The sequence below is a fragment of the Ictidomys tridecemlineatus genome, chromosome 10, assembly GCF_052094955.1.
Source record: "Ictidomys tridecemlineatus isolate mIctTri1 chromosome 10, mIctTri1.hap1, whole genome shotgun sequence".
NCBI classification, from domain to species: domain Eukaryota; kingdom Metazoa; phylum Chordata; class Mammalia; order Rodentia; family Sciuridae; genus Ictidomys; species Ictidomys tridecemlineatus.
In genome coordinates this window covers 64181281-64197401 of record NC_135486.1, presented here as the reverse complement: position 1 = coordinate 64197401, position 16121 = coordinate 64181281, and the positions used below count along the sequence as shown (strand labels likewise).

Here is a 16121-nt window from a genome sequence, read left to right as displayed (position 1 = left end):
CATTTCCAAGGATAGACTGAGGTAGGAGGATAGTCCACTCCCCTTTCCTGTCAAAAATCCTGCCTGCTCCTTCCTGGGTTTTCTCCCTTCTTTCACCCTTCACCCTTTCTCTCCTGGAATCTCTCTCCAGCCAGGTCAAAACGCTTGTGGTTTTCCCCATGTAACAGACTTTTGGTCTCCCCAATTTTAAGACTCATCCTGAATCTGCTGTGATGCTTTCCCAGCTATTCTCAACTAAAACTGCTTTTCTGTGTCCCCAGGGCTATTTATTCCCGATTCTATCACACTCACCACTCTCTCCCCCTCTACTGCAAAGAGAAACTCCCCAGGGAAAGAATCAAATCTCATTAATCTTTCTATCTCATCTCCTCCACCCACCCCCAGCATATCACAAAATTCCTGTCCACTAGCTGACTAAAAGTTGAATTAAATCCTTAAATTCAATTCCTTTGCCTTGTTATGCAGATGATTTGTTTACAGAAACTAAGCAAATGAATTACCTGCTTTGTATATTTCCTTATCTGTAAAGAGATAATAAATTGCTTCATGCTTGATTCATAGCAAAGTGTTAAGGAATTAAAAAGCCCTAATGAGACAATTTTTTATGTGTTTACACTGAGAATTACTTAACCATTTTTCACTAATTACAAATGGATTATAGAAATTATGTGGAAAAGTATTACTAAGGCACATTCAAATATTTGTCTTTAGTTTCACCTGCTACTGTATTCATCACTATTATAATAAGTAAAAAAAAATCATGCAATTCATTAAAAGGTTCTTTATTTGATGAGATCCACTATAAAATCAGTATAACTAGCCAATGGCTCCCATTAACACACATCAGTTACACAGAAACAAGCCCGTGAAGAAAGAGATGTGCATTTGAGAACTCTTTAGGGCTATTAAGCAACCAGATACCACAGACTTTATCAGAGAAAGTCAAGCAGAAGACGATCCTTTGAGGGGTCATGGGGTAATGTCCAGAGTTTGGGAATTGTGCTTTGACTGGTTAAGGCACTGACTAGAATATCTAGTATCCACTTTTATTTAAAGCTTGTCCAACTCAATTCAAAAGCTAGTTAATAATTCTAATTAGAATCCAAAGACGAATCACTGACATCCTCAGCAATGGTCATTGAAAGCTTTCTATGGGCAGATCATCATATCTTCCCAGAGGGAAGGCATCAATGAAGCAGGGGACATGTGTGGACGCCAAGAATATGTGGATACTCAGGCAAATTCAAGATATTGACCAAGGGTCTACAGTTTATGTTTTTTAGCTTTTTTAATGATAAAAGTTTAACTAAACTATCTGAAAAACCCACATGGAATAAAATGAGGTCGACATATCTGGGGTGAAGAAGAGTGAAAGGCACGAATCCACAGATGGGATGAGCGAGGATGGCCCTGCTGACTGACTGCAAGGGACACCTGAACTGGAAAGCAGACCCACTTCTTTTTTCCATATTTGCTGATCACTTGGTCTTATTCTTGATGGTATTGATTTTTCTGTGACTCATTTACTTGGGAACAAACATATTTTCTTTCAGGAACATGAGAGAAACAGTATACAACATTTAAAAAAAAAAAACAAAAAACAAAACACAATGCCAACTACCAGCCCTTCAGAATAAGGAACCATGGATACCCTCGACTGAAATCTCCCTGGGAGAACCACTTTAGGAAAACACAACACATAATGTCACATTCTGCTTGTGTTCTCAAGCACTGCGCACACCCCACCTTACCTGCTCTCTCTCTGGAAGACTTGGTGTTGTAGATGGAGTAAGGGTTGTGCTTGTCAAGATGTGTTTCCAAAAATGCAACAGGAAAGGCACCTGCGAAGGCCGCCAGGCACTCTCCCAGGGCAGAACGCTGCCTGCAGGTGGAAAATGCTTATTTTTTTTATGTCTTCCATGTGAATGGCTGAAGAAGTCACATGAACATTAACCTTGGCAAGTCCAACCTACCAGCGGGACACTAGGATTGCTACTTAATAAGATAAATCCCCACATCCAATTTCTTTAATGTGAAACATCATGTGTTCAAAAGCGAAATCCCTGCCACTTCATAAAAGCCATGTGTTAGCAAAAAAGAATTTTAAAGGGGGGCAGGCCAGAAGATTAAAAAACAAAAACAAAAACACATACATAAAACAATACAAGAAAAGCTCTGTCACTTCCCCTTCAACTTTGAACACTTTCCTCCCTCCTTCTTTCCTTCCTTCGAGAATGACCTATGGAACCCAGCATGGTAGCCACACCTATAATCCCAGCAATTTGGGAGACTGAGGTAGGAGAATAGCAAGTTAGAGGCCAGCCTCATCAACTTCGCGAAAACTTGTCTCAAAATAAAAAATAAAAAGGGTTGAGGATGTAGCTCAGTGATAGAGTGCCCCTGGGTTCAATCCCCAGTACCTTAAAACAAAATGACTTACTAACAAAGAATTCTTGCTAAGTGAATAACTGGATTCAGAACAAATTAAAAACTAAGCACTAACACAATAAAGCATTCCCTGCAAATTTATTACACAAAAGCATTGCTGAGACATACTAAATGCTAAAAAGTATTGATAACATTTAAAACTCATTTATCATTTACAAAGGAAGGAAGTTAAGAAATCACACTATGATCAATTAATTTGGGACAGGCCAGGATTCAATGCATTCCCTGTCAATGACATAAATTCGTTCTCTGTTGGCAATCGACTTAATCCAAGGTTTTCCTGGAACATAACTTGTTTATCAAATAAAGAATAATAACAGAAATACTTTAACATATTATGATCTACATAAAAGATTTTACATAAATACATTAAAGCTGATAAACTAGATCTAATTGAAGAACCACTGCATAATTCTCTTAGCAGCCAGGTTTAAATTCTTCACAGAAAAAAATACCATATAATGACGTGTTCCTTGAACTATGCTCTGAGAATAGTGTCCTCAGGTGACTTTGTGAGCATTGTGTGTTCTCAAGTTTCCAGAGTAAGTTGTTTAACATTGTCAAATGCTGTAGACAGGTGAAGTAAGACCTGAAACTTAAACTTCAGTAAGAAATAAATGTCCATGGACAAGAGAAGAAAAACAGAGTAGGCTAAATAAGACATTGTGATAGGTTTAAAACTTAATGATGTAAAGCCTCCTAAAATTAATCAATAATTAATTATAGTACATTTTTCTTTTCATCAATCTTGACAAAATAATTTGAAAGTTCATTTTCAAGAATAAACCTATGAGACTAGCCAGTGAGATTCTAAAGTGAAAGAAACGTTAGTGAAAGGATATTCATTTAGACAACCAAACATTAATACTTACAAAGCTATACTAATTAAGGTGACAATTACATAGAAATAGGCAATTAGATCAGTGGACAAAAGTAATGGAGTTCACTCTGATGTTTTTAAGATTTTAGTTGCTTTTTGAATTAAACTATTTTTCAAGCAGTTTTTATGCTTAAAAGATATTTTAGACTAAGGAAGCTTTACAAATTATTGAAGTAATGCACTATTTTTGATATGTAAATTATTTTCTCTTTTCCACTAACAAAAAAAAAAAAAGCTAGACCTCTTCTCATTGATTCCTGTGTATGTTTATACTTATTTCCATTAACTCTGGTGCCAGGAGTCCAAGTTCTAGGAGTAAGCTGTGCACATCTGAAATGATTATGATACCTGTCTTTGCACAGGATCGACTCACTTTACCCTCTCAAGTTTTGTAATCAGATTATAAATATCATTTCCAACTATCTTTTTCTTCTGTTTACAAATATAGCAGTTACAATACAGGATCCCATTTTTATTCTCAAGTCCTCCCCCTCATTACCAGTTGCTCACTCTTGTTCACGTTTCATTTGCTACTTGTGTTCAGGTGTGCAAACTGCCTTTTCTCCTGATGTGTTTCTCTTGCTGATTTGTAATAATCCTTTTATTAAATGGTTAACCTCGTGCCTGTTATCTCTCCTGTTTTTATACTTTTTAACATTGTTTTTGCCTTTATCATTCTCATTTATAAAACACAATGCACCAAGAGTTCCTTATGACATGGGAATTTTGACATTTTACAGAATCAAGTCTATCAATTATTTCATATAAGGTCTCTCTCCTTAGTTTTATGATTTAAAAAGTTTGCACTTTCCTTGTAGCAGGTAAAAATGCAACTATCTATTCTAGTTGTTTCCTGCTCCCAGTTTAGCTTTAGTGTTTCAAGCCTGTGTTCTCTCATTCAATATTAACCAAGTGCCAGCTACCCAGATGCTGGGACATAGCAGTGAATGCAACTGTCAGCTAACACCACAGATCTTGCTATCTGATAGGGAAAACAAGAACTAACATGTAAACTGGTAATGTAATACTGGCTGGGTGTAATCTGTCCTTTGAGTATGCCCACAGTGTGGAGAACCAGGGAATCAAGATGCATCTGTTAGAAAGTGACTTTTAAGCTTATAACTAATAAAAAATATTAATTTGGGGAGGCTTTACATCATTCAGTTTTAAACCTATCACAATGTCTTAGCCTACTCTGTTTTTCTTCTCTAGTCCAAGGACTTTTCTTACCAAAGTGGTTTTTTTGTTTGTTTGTTTTTTAATATTTATTTTTTAGCTGTAGTCATCAATACCTTTATTTTTTTTAATTTATTTTTATGTGGTGCTGAGGATCGAACCCAGGGCCTTGCACGTGCTAGGCGAGCGCTCTACCTCTAAGCCACTGCCCCAGCCCTCTTACCAAAGTTTAAATTCAGTTCTTACTTTACCTGTCAGCATTTGACAATGTTAAACAACTTCCTCTGGAAACTTGAGAACATACAAAATAAAACTGGTTTTATAAACTGCCTATATTCAGGCCACTTTGTATTTCTGATACACAGTGAGAAAGTGCACTAGCAGATTCTCACATAAGCCTCAGAAGCACTCTGTTTAAACTTTATGTTAAGAATGGTCTTTGCCATTATTGCTTTACTTTTTTGCCTAACTCCACTGTCCTTTATTAGATCAATTCTTATTTAGCTTAAAGATTGTCTAATAACTCTCAAGGAATTTAGGACAGTCTGGTCAAGTGCATAAGAAAGGAAAAAGTTATACAATGAAACATCCTAAAACCAAACAGCTATTACTAAAAAGTTAAACTTTAAAATTCTTAAATTCTTACCTTTCCACATAAATACTCTTGCTGGTTCCCAGAGCATATAAGCTAGTTAGAATTCTATAACAAGACACCTGCACATCTTCCACTAAGGGAAAAGAGAATCACACTTTAACAACAAAACAACAAAACATTTACACTTTGTCCTGAGAAACTTCGGGCTAAAATCCTTATTTAATACGTTCTAATATTTTTTAACATTTGGAAGAAAAAAATAAGAACAGATTTATAAAAATGAAAGATAAAACTTTTTTTCTCAAAGTTCTTGGTTTTTTGTTTGTTTTGTTTAAGGGAACTGAAAATATTCTCAAGAACATAATGCAATTACCCAGAATATTCTCAGAAGCAATTTGTAATTTTTCTCTGGGTATAAGAATAAAGAATTTCTCTAAGAATAAAATTAACCCCAAGAATATCTGGAAGGACAGGGGATATAGGTAGAATTTGAGACTTGTTTCAAAAGTACATAAAATCTGTATCTTTTACCATGCTCTTAAATGACTGACAAGGAGAATATTGGAGGGAACTGTTATTTCCCAAATTACTTGATATTTAAGGCATAAGTGTGTCACTGTGATACTTTCTAATGCTAGAAAAGCAAAAGAAACCTTATAGATGATCTATTATCCCATAAGACAAATTTAAAAGGCAAAGGAGTCTAAGAACTGTGACTTCCTAGTTCAGATCCTGTTACTGTTCCCTGTGGGTGCAACAAAGCCTGAAGATTCAAGCCCTGTCTCAGGGCTGCTTGCCCAGGAACACTGTTCTGCCAATAGTGTCCTACTGGTTAACATCAAGATTATGTAGCAGGTCCCTGCAGAAGCCCCCTGAATAATTGGTTTTTACACAACATTGCCCATGGCCTGAGGAAGCTCCACGGGAGAGTAGGCACAGGTGGCTGTACTCCTCGGGGTTCCCTCTTGTCCCATGTTCACAGCATCAGAGCAGGAAGTTAGGCCAGCTCACATGCTATTTTTTCCACTTACTCTTGAGAATTCTGTGAATTTTTTTAAACTACAAATTATAGTCAAAACCAGTTGATTAAATCCCTCATGAATACTGACCAAAACCTAAAAATCAAAGTTGAGTTCCCTTAGTGCTATAATAATTTAGACAGGCTTGGTTTCAGTAGCTTCACGTGTGTTGGTTGTTGCAGCCTGTGACAACACTCCATGTCTACACAGAACCAATTCAAAAGTGATTAATGTGGCATGTCATATGGTCCAACTGCACTAGAAAATTAACATGAAGTGAGGCAAGACAGAAACAGAATTTGGAACCTTGTGTTCCAACAATGTGAACACTACTGTCCCTAACCAATACTATATTGGTCTTCTCTGCAAGCCCATATGATCCAGAGATCTACCACTACAAAAATGGTTCCTATAATTCAAAAAATGGTTCCTATAATTCCTATAATGATTTGCAAAACAAAACAAAAAAAAACATTTAATGTATAAACAGTGTTTGAATGACCCAGATATGTCTTTTATAATTTCTGACTATATTTTTTCAAAAGTGAAACTCTAAGTAATAGACAGATATACATACATATTAGATCTTCTCCAAATTGATGCTGGCCAATGTGTTCAAATAATGACGACAGCATGGGCAAGAGTGCCACCGTGGTGTAATTGATAATCTGCGTAACCCCTTTGGGCTGGTTCCGGGTGTGGGTGAACTGGCCCTGCTTCAGATTTTCCATGGTCTTCTCTAGATCTTCTGCAGCATTGTCCAGGAAAGCCCTGAGCGCGCTCTTCACATCCTCTAGACCGGTCTTCATCACAGTCCTAGAGAATCAAAAGGGAACTTGCATGGGCCCACAGCAGCCAACGCAGCCCAACTTCTTCATTAAGGCATCCACCTATCAACCCAATTTTTTAAATCAACTCCAAAATGTTTTTTCAGTATTCCTAAAGTGACAGGAACATTGCTCAGAGAACTGGCTTCATCATCAGCTTCATGAAGGACCTCAGAGCAAAAGGTTTTGCTAAGCTTGACGTGTTCCATCAGTAGCCTCAACACGGTTTTGTAACTAACACAATGAAGCTTCTGAGCCAGGTAGTTCATCCCAAATCCAGCCAAAGGAGAACACATCCTGAGGCACTGAGTATGGAAGAAACCTTAAAGCTAGCTAAGTCATCTACCATAAATATCTTGTGCTTTCAGGGGTAGCATTGAAATCTTCTCTAGGACAGTGAAGGCTGACCTTGCTACAGAGGTAACACCCTAATGGCACCATTTTTAGTAGGAAGTGGAGGTACAAAAGAGTGTCTGTTTTCTTTCTTTATTACAGAAAACACCTCAAGTAAAACCTAAAACATGGGAATGGATCAGCAAAGGATACTATGGAGTGTTTTCTGCAGTTGAAATTTAAAAACTTTATTTAGGTTTACCTGGCAGACTGTATGAACTAAATGCATGGTTTAGCAGCAAGCTCAATCATGCTAAATAAGGGGTGCTACATTTTGTTCACATGCTGGATTTCAGTCAAGTTGACATAAGAGCAAAGTAGAAAGCATTCAAATGTGGGAGTTTGTCTACCCACGTGCTTACTGTGCAATCTTTAGCACAACTTTACTCATTTACAAATAGAAAATAAAATTGTCCTGTTTTCTATAAAGCCAAATGTTGTTATGAACATTAAACACAAGTACCATGTCTGGAGACTCAGAGGCCTCTAAATCCACAAGTTCACCATTTTTCCCTCACATTACATTCCCAGGTTGACCTTCAGTTACAATCTCAGCTGCTACAAAAATTACTGGAAATTTAAATAACCTGAGTAAAGTCATAAACTACTACTATTAGTAATTTACAAAAAGCTTTCTCTTTATATAAGTCCTTATTATAATTCCAAGAAATAAAATCAAGACCCTGGGCCCTTTTAACATTTTTATATATAATTATTACATAGATTCATTCAGACAAAAGTGTACCCATTTACCTTGCATCCAAAGTCTGACCCAAAATATGGAGACAGTTGACAATAGACGTTGCATCATTTCCTAAAGGGGAAACAAGACACTGTATGAACTGCCCTGAGAACTTCCCGACTTGCTATCAATGTTTGTACTGCAAAACTTAGTCAACAGCACAACTCACTAATAAAATTCAACTGAAGATTTTAATAATCGAGTTTAAAATCATGCAGTTTTTCTGCTTAAAAGTGGTTATGCAAATGTAAGTAGGAAAGCAATAAAGCATGTCTCATGAAATAGCTGACATGCTCAGAAGCATTCAAAGCACTGCACAAAGCTGAAAGGGTTTCCAACTGAATTCTTCCAGAATCTTCCCTCCCCATGCTAGCTCATTTTATTTTTAAGTCATATTGTATGTGAACTTTGAAAGTTAGCTCATACCCTTTATGAAATGAAATGGGCTAAAAGTCTAACATTTTAATTCTGTTTTAATGACCCAGGTGTCTCTGCTTTCTTATTTCATTCAACTGCTTTAAGAAGCATTAATATGTCTGAATTTGACAGAAGATGAATTTGTTTGAATTTTGTTGGTCTTTGGCAAAAAGGAAGCACCAAACCATTGCATAAACAATATCAGAAGTCGAAAAAGTTAAGCAATATTCCTGTAAGATATTTGAAACGGGACAGATTCTTCCTGTAAGTAATGGGAGAATCCCATATTCTGACTATTTTATCAGGATTAACAGAACTAGTAGTGATACAAACACTGCATATATTTTGCTTTGTGGCAGGTATACTAAGAAGTAAATAAATAAAACAATGAATCCAAAGTAACATAGTAATTTGATCACTAAAATATAGTTGACATCGTTAGTTCCTCCTATACTTTCATCTCTTACACACACACACACACACACACACACTCATCTCCTGGGTCCTGAGGGTGACAACTCCTATTTGAATTTTTTATAACATTTGAATGAGTCATATCCTTTGTACAAAAAGCACCCTAAAATAAATCATGCAAATACACATGGAAATTAATAATGATTCAAAATAAGAGTAAGCCAGTTTAGTGATATGATTTAGTGGCATGATGAATATATGAAAAAGAGTAAAGTATTTATTACTGAGACTCTGAGTTTCTTAAGAAAATGTCTCATTTACTCTGTGCTTCAAATTTCAGAATTTTTATACTAATGAAGAAAAATGAGCAGAAAGGCAAAATTTGTTATCTCCTTTTGTATTGGCAGATGCCAAACCTAAGACTTCTACTGCAGCCCTTAACTATTTCAACAAACATTAAATCCAGATACTCTTAAACTAATAAACAAAATACAATTCTTATCATCTTGGATTTAGTTGGAGTATAGATAATGAACCACTAAGCTAAAAATTAGCATGTAACATAATATCAAATCACAAAATACACGTGTGTATATGTCTACTATATGTATATATATGGTTGTATGCTTGTGTGTGTGTGTGTGTATATATATATATATATATATATATATATATAAAATCTCAATCAAGTCACAACATGTGTATATATATATATATTTCTTCATCAGTACCAGAAATATATATTTAGGTATGTATATATGTAATCTAAATTAAGTCACAAAATATGTGTATACATATCTATATACTTAAGTGCGTATAAATGTATGGTTAGGGGTGTGTTTGTGTGTGTATATATATAATTTCAGGGAATACAGATTAGAGTAACTGAACCCCTCTTCAAGGTAGCACTTGAGCAGTGACCTCAATGATAGGAGGGGATAAGCCACACAGGAGGAGGCCCTAGGCATAGGAACAGCACATGCAAGGATATCAGAGTGGCAGGAGCGGGTGTAAGGTGGAGAGCTGGGAAGGCCTGGAGCCTTGCATCCACAGCGGTCTTCGAAATGTGCCAACAGGTAGACACTGTTAGGTTTTGAGCAAGACGTGAGCTAATAGGATTTATATTTTCCAGAGATGCAGCATATACAGCTCTGGAAGAACAAGAGTGAAAGTCAGGGAACTACTGCAGGAGCTCAGTCAGTTTCTGTGGCAATGAACTTGAATCGGGGTATTAATGGTGAAGACTTTAAGGACTGATTGCAAGGACTTGCTTATGGATTGAATGTGACCTGAGAGGGAAGGGAGTCAGGGATAATGCCCAGGCTTTTTCTTGAACGACTGGGGGAATGGTAGTTCCATATAATGCCCTGGAGACAGGAGAGGGGAAAGCAGAGTGGGGTGCATGCTCCCTGCTTGAGATATATAAAGTATAGTTACTCAGCAGGAGCCCCAGAATGGGCAGTTGATAAGAAACTCTGCAATTCAAGGAAGAGACCCAGCTGGAGCTACATATCTGGACATCAGAAACAGGTAACTTGAAAACTGAGTGAAATTCACCAGCCAAGTCTAGAAGAAAAAAGGTCCCAGGCCTCCCGGGGTTGAGAGGATAGAAGTTAAGAAAGACGCAGTATGAAAAGTGAGAAGAGGAAGGCCCTGAGCAGGAAGGGGACAAAGCTGTGTATCAGCCTATGCAACTGCCCCCCTCACTTCCTAAAACACACAGCTCTCTCTGTCCCATCCTCTCTGATCTACTGTTGGTTATTATAGATGGTCACTGTTTGTGCTCTGTGCTGACTTTAGCAGTGTCCTTTCCATAAGATCAAGTGCCCAGCATGTGTTAAAACCCCGTTCACATAAGCTTGAGCAGTGTAGTGAGCAGGGAGGGGTGGCTAGGTTTCAATGCATTTACCCTCAGGTAATTGCCTAATTGCTGAGTGTTAAAAAAAAAAAAAAAAAAGAGAAAAGTTTTTAAGTTTTGTCCATATGTTTTTAAGACTGTGTGACGTATAAACATGTGTACAAAGATATATGTATAAATGTGTGTGGGCACATATGTACATAATTAAAATTAGGTCTGATTCTAGTGACAAGAGACAACACTGGGTCTGAAACAACATAACTGCGCTCGTAACAGAGCTCACTAAATGATGAAAATGACAAATATCCAATATAAATAAGCAGTGTTTAAATCTCAAATTGTATTTTATTTTTGATATAAGTATCTGTAACTGAGGAGTTCTCAGATCAAGCTGTTTCAAGTTCAACTATCATGAACCACTTCTGTCTGTCATCTGATATAAGAGGATCCTCACAACGCTGCCTTTTCTCCCCCTGAAAAGAGCATTGAAGTTGTTCTAATTATTTGTCTCTATTTTTCTAACATAGCTCTTCAAATGGTGTCTGATTATATTCTCTTCTTTGAAGGAATGAATTATCTTGGCAGAACCCTTGTTAATAATGTGGAATAAAATTATGCTAGCAGATATAAATTTCAATCAAAATTATGAGGGGATAGAGAGAAATTGAAGACTGTCAATGACCATCACTTCTGAAATCTGTGATATATGGAAGAGTAAAACTGAACCATTAAATGCTCAAAGTCAAGGCACATTTAAGTCTCAGATAGGCACCAATCCTCAGAGATTCTCAATACTTCAAGTGACTTTGCTTTTCTACCAAACAAACAGGCACAGTCTGCACATCACTAGGGACACTATAAACATAGACTACTTCCCTAGTATCTCTGACATGGGATGGCAGTCACCATTTAAACATCTGCAGGGAAGAAGCATCAGAACTGTCATGGAAAACCCAATCCATTAATGTATGGATCAGGGGAGGTAGCTGTTATAAGAATTCACTGTTTTACTTTACTTAGTATTTATTTTTAAAATTTTTCCAAACATAATGGTAAGATTAAGATGCACTAGTTAAATCAGGAACTTGCCTGGGGAGAAAAAAATGTAATAATAGTCCTGCTTCATCTTAACCATATATATATCTTGTTGAACATTTGTGGCACTTTAGGGTGCATTGATGATGTCATGCACTAAGTTCTAGGGTCACTGTGAGGTCAAACCAAGAAATTCTAAAGTGATCATGACTACATTCAAAATGTGGCTTTGGGGCAAAGCTGGAGGTCCCTGTGTTGGAGATTCAAAAACTCTTCATGGCCCCTGAGGAATCTGGAGGATTCAGCAATATTGAAAATCACCAGAAAATTGGAAAATGGAAAGAGTCCATAAATGATAAATATTTTGTGCTGGCTTTCTTAGGTCCTTGAATTGAAATGATAATTGTTACTGGAATTCAATGATACTTTCATCTGGAGGGTCATTAATCATACGCCATTTCCTTTTCACTGTAAGTGCCGTAGGCATTTTCATGGACCTCTTAAAGGAATAATAAATTTTAAAAGTATGATTCTCATATATTATAGAATAATTGGATACTACGTTTTCCTTAATAACCTCTCAAGAAAACAAAATAACTCAACTTGGGTTATTTGTGAATTAAGAGCACTTGCAGATTCACAGCCTCTATTATTGCACCTGCTTTTTCTTCCTTCTCTGTTGGAGGATGGCAGGATCTAGATGGCTCAATTTCTCAGTCCTCAGCTATTGAAAAGGTCCCTATGCAAACCACACCTCCTGCCAGGGCCTGAGGAGACACTGTGAGCCCCTGCAGAGTGGAAGGTCCTGTGCCAGTGAGGTTAGTTCAGCAAGCTGACCATCAGCAAGATGAAGCAAAGGTGCATGGAGCAGGACAGTGTTAGAGCAGGAGGCAGCCAGGGAAGGACTTCCAGAGAAGGATGTGGAGTTCACTCCATTCCCAGTGCAAGGACTTCAGAGGACAAATGGTATGTGCAGGGATCACACAGCAGGTGCTCATTACGGCACGAGCAGGCCCTGGGCAGAAAGAAACACAACACAGACACAGTAGAGAGGAAGGGAGAAGGCCTGCAGAACAGAAGCACAGAGTGAGCAAGGAAGTGAGCAAGGATCTGGGAAATTATGGAGAAAGTGGTCCACCAGGAAGCCAGGGTGGAGTGGGTACAGATGAAGGAGTAGGATCTCTGTCCAAGGAAATAGAAACCTACAATATGCAGGAGTGTGACAAGAGACATTGGGAAGGTAAGACTATGGAGCACAAAGAGGCCAGTGGGCATTCAGAGAGAAGCTATTGTGGACTAGGAACTATAAGTGACAGGTGTTTGTAGACTGGCCTCAGTGGAGCGCTGGAGAGAAACAGAAAACCACATTTCTCCCTGCTCACATCCCAAGAGAATGTCCTGTGCACTGTAGACACATGGTGTTTATTGAACAAATGCATTTAAGGCATTAGATTTATCTTTGGGTATCAAAATACAGCCCTTAAGGAGACCTGATAGGCACATCTTGTGCCACTGTCACTGGCATTGCTGCAGTCATAGCTATTGTGTTCTGCTGCCTCTAAAGATGGCTGAAGGCACGTGCACCTTTCAACTGCCTGGAAATCAGTAAGCAGAATTTCCACTTAGCAAAAGTGGAGAGAAAGGAAAGAGTCATATTTCTCCAGTCAACACTGGGTCCTTGAGAATGGCAAATGGGATCCTTATCACTAATCAACCTGAGTGCCGTTCACATCCCAAATTTCCAAAACTTATCTATGCTCCAACTTACAAGTCATCAGCAAGCATTTCAGAATTCAACTGGATGCCTGTATTTATACATCATGACATTTTCTTTCTTCCCCTTCTAAAACATTGTTTGATTCACCAGAAACCTATGTGTAACACAGTTTGTCCCCTCTTTTTAAGAAATTACCTTTTCCCAGTATAAAATAAAGTGATTTCAAAGCCTCCAAAAGAAAAGATGAGGCCTGAGAGCACTACTGATCTTTGTGTTCTTAGATTGGGTGCTTCAATGCTTGGGAACTATTCTAAAGTACAGAAAAGATATACACAAACATGGAGTCCAGATGGATCTGGTAATCCTTCAGATGAAAGAAAAACCTTTCAACTACAGATGATGTTTGGGGTGTAGGAACAATGTGGGGCCAACTTGGAGTAAATATTCACTGCCTGACAGATTCTGCTCATCAAGGCTACCACCAGAAGGCATCAGTCTTCGTTTATCCTAATGCTCCTCTCTGGCCCCCAGTTCCTGATGTACTTAAGATTAATGTGTACTTTTCTACACTTTTACCTTTGCTCATTCTCACCAAACTATTTCTTTGTTAACTTGTCTTTCAATTGGGTCAATTAGGTTCTGTCATGAAATTTCCCCTTAATTAAGACAGTACAGGAAATACATTTTAGAAATCAGTTTATTTCCTGCCAGAATGCAGGAAATGTAGAGCATAAAGGTAAGATGAAGGGAATAAATCAGAGTAGTCCAACCTGGTTATACAGATCACCACTGCACCTATCTGCTGGGTCCTCAGGAAGACCCACAATGCACAACTGGAAAATCAGAAAGCAAGCACCTGGATTACAGGACTTCTGAATCATTCTGAAGATGGCAAGATTTTAAGTGTGTCATTGTACATGTAGTTTGAATGGCCAAGTCACCTAGTATGGCTCGTACATAATTCAATTTATTTAAATAAGATCTAATAAAGAGATCTAAATAAAATCTAATCAATTTGGAAACATTACAGGTGAAAGCTGAAAGGTTATAATTCATACAGCACTTCAATATTATCTCAGATTTGATGCACATAATAGTTATCTAAGACTAGTAGTAGTTTTAACCCATGAGGAAAATGAAAAAGCAAATGTTTAGAAATTTAAGTTCCTTTTCTAAATCATTCAGATGGATAGCTTACAAAGATAGAACTTATAGAACTTATATCCAGTTTATTTTTTTATTCAAAGCCCATTGTTCCCTCTATGACATTATATTTTATAAAGCTAGACTATAGCCTTAATGTGTAGAGTTACAGGCTGCAGGCTTAAAAATCCTATTAATTGGGCAAGTCTCTGTTTGGGTATGTTTGATTAATAAAGGTCTCTTGAACTTTATGTACTTAAAAATAATGCCAAAATATATTAAAAGCAATAATACCTACTTTAATAATATAAAGAATGCATAACATTCTGTAAACTCACATGAGAGGTCTCTAATAAGTTCCTGTTAAAAAATGAAAGTAATGGCATTCAAAGGTTAGGGGATTTACAACATAAAGTACAGGTCTTCTCCCAACAGAAACAACAAATGAAATTATCCATCTATCTTATCCATCAAACCCTTGGATGATTTAGTCAAAATGAAAAATGGATGTTTAAGGACAGATAAAGTTAACCTAATGTAATACAAGGCTATGCATGATTCCTTTATAGATGATTATAGTTTAGAAAATGGTACAAGGGGGGCTTCTGAGATGTTGGAAATGTTCTGTCCTGAGAAATTACCAAATAAATGGATATAGGTAATCCATATAGGATATAGGAAAGCCATAAAATTTCATTAAACTGTCCTTAATATTTGTGAACATGACTGTATGTATGGAATACCTCAAGAAAGTTTCCTTAAAATAAAAAAAATAGTGAGCTATAACAGAAAAATAAGAATATGTAGTATGTAGGAAGTTAGAACTAGCATTGAAGAGTATTATTATGCTTATTGATAAGAATGTAAAAAAAAGCACCTGCAAATAAGCTCCCATCACAGCCATGTGAAACCTCATAGCACACTCAAGGGCAAATCAATATCTGAACCCTCTGTTACTTTGAGAACACGAGTACAGGAACCCTGTTTGAATAATTTTCATAAAAATTGTTATCTGTTAAGAAGAAATTAAACACAAGTCAGTCAACTGGAAATTTATCTGGAGACACTTGCCCCATTGATTTTAGATAACTGAAATAATAATGAAAATTCAGGCAATTTATATGAAATTTACATTTTAATTATTAAGTACCAAATATTATAAATTCTAAAAGTCCAATAGTGCGTCATTAATTAAACCAAAAAGCTATCATTTCTCAAAAATTATAAAGAATGTAAAGTTATACTCCATGTACACATGTCAAAATACATTCTGACATGTATATATAAAAAGAACAAATAAAAAAAGAATGTAAACTGTGTGTGTGTGTGCGCGCGCTCACACACGTGCATGCATCCAATTTCAGTTTATTCACTGTGGATTTTGTAAAAATGGTTACCCTTTTTTATATCCTTAGATTTTCATGTGTTGAACTTAGAAAATGTATACAACACATCTT

The 16121-nt window shown here is 36.9% G+C and overlaps 1 protein-coding gene across 11 annotated transcripts in view; it reads right to left on the bottom strand.

The window, feature by feature from the left end:
- Ryr2 (ryanodine receptor 2) overlaps positions 1–16121 on the bottom strand; it is a 505092-nt gene that overhangs the window by 100882 nt on the left and 388089 nt on the right. For all 11 annotated transcript variants that reach the window (XM_078023113.1, XM_078023103.1, XM_078023102.1 and 8 more), the window contains 4 exons: positions 8092–8152; positions 6696–6934; positions 5151–5232; positions 1752–1882 (listed from right to left, as the gene is read on the bottom strand). In XM_078023113.1, the coding sequence (XP_077879239.1) occupies positions 1752–1882; positions 5151–5232; positions 6696–6934; positions 8092–8152 (513 nt within the window). The remainder of the gene's footprint in view (positions 1–1751; positions 1883–5150; positions 5233–6695; positions 6935–8091; positions 8153–16121) is intronic.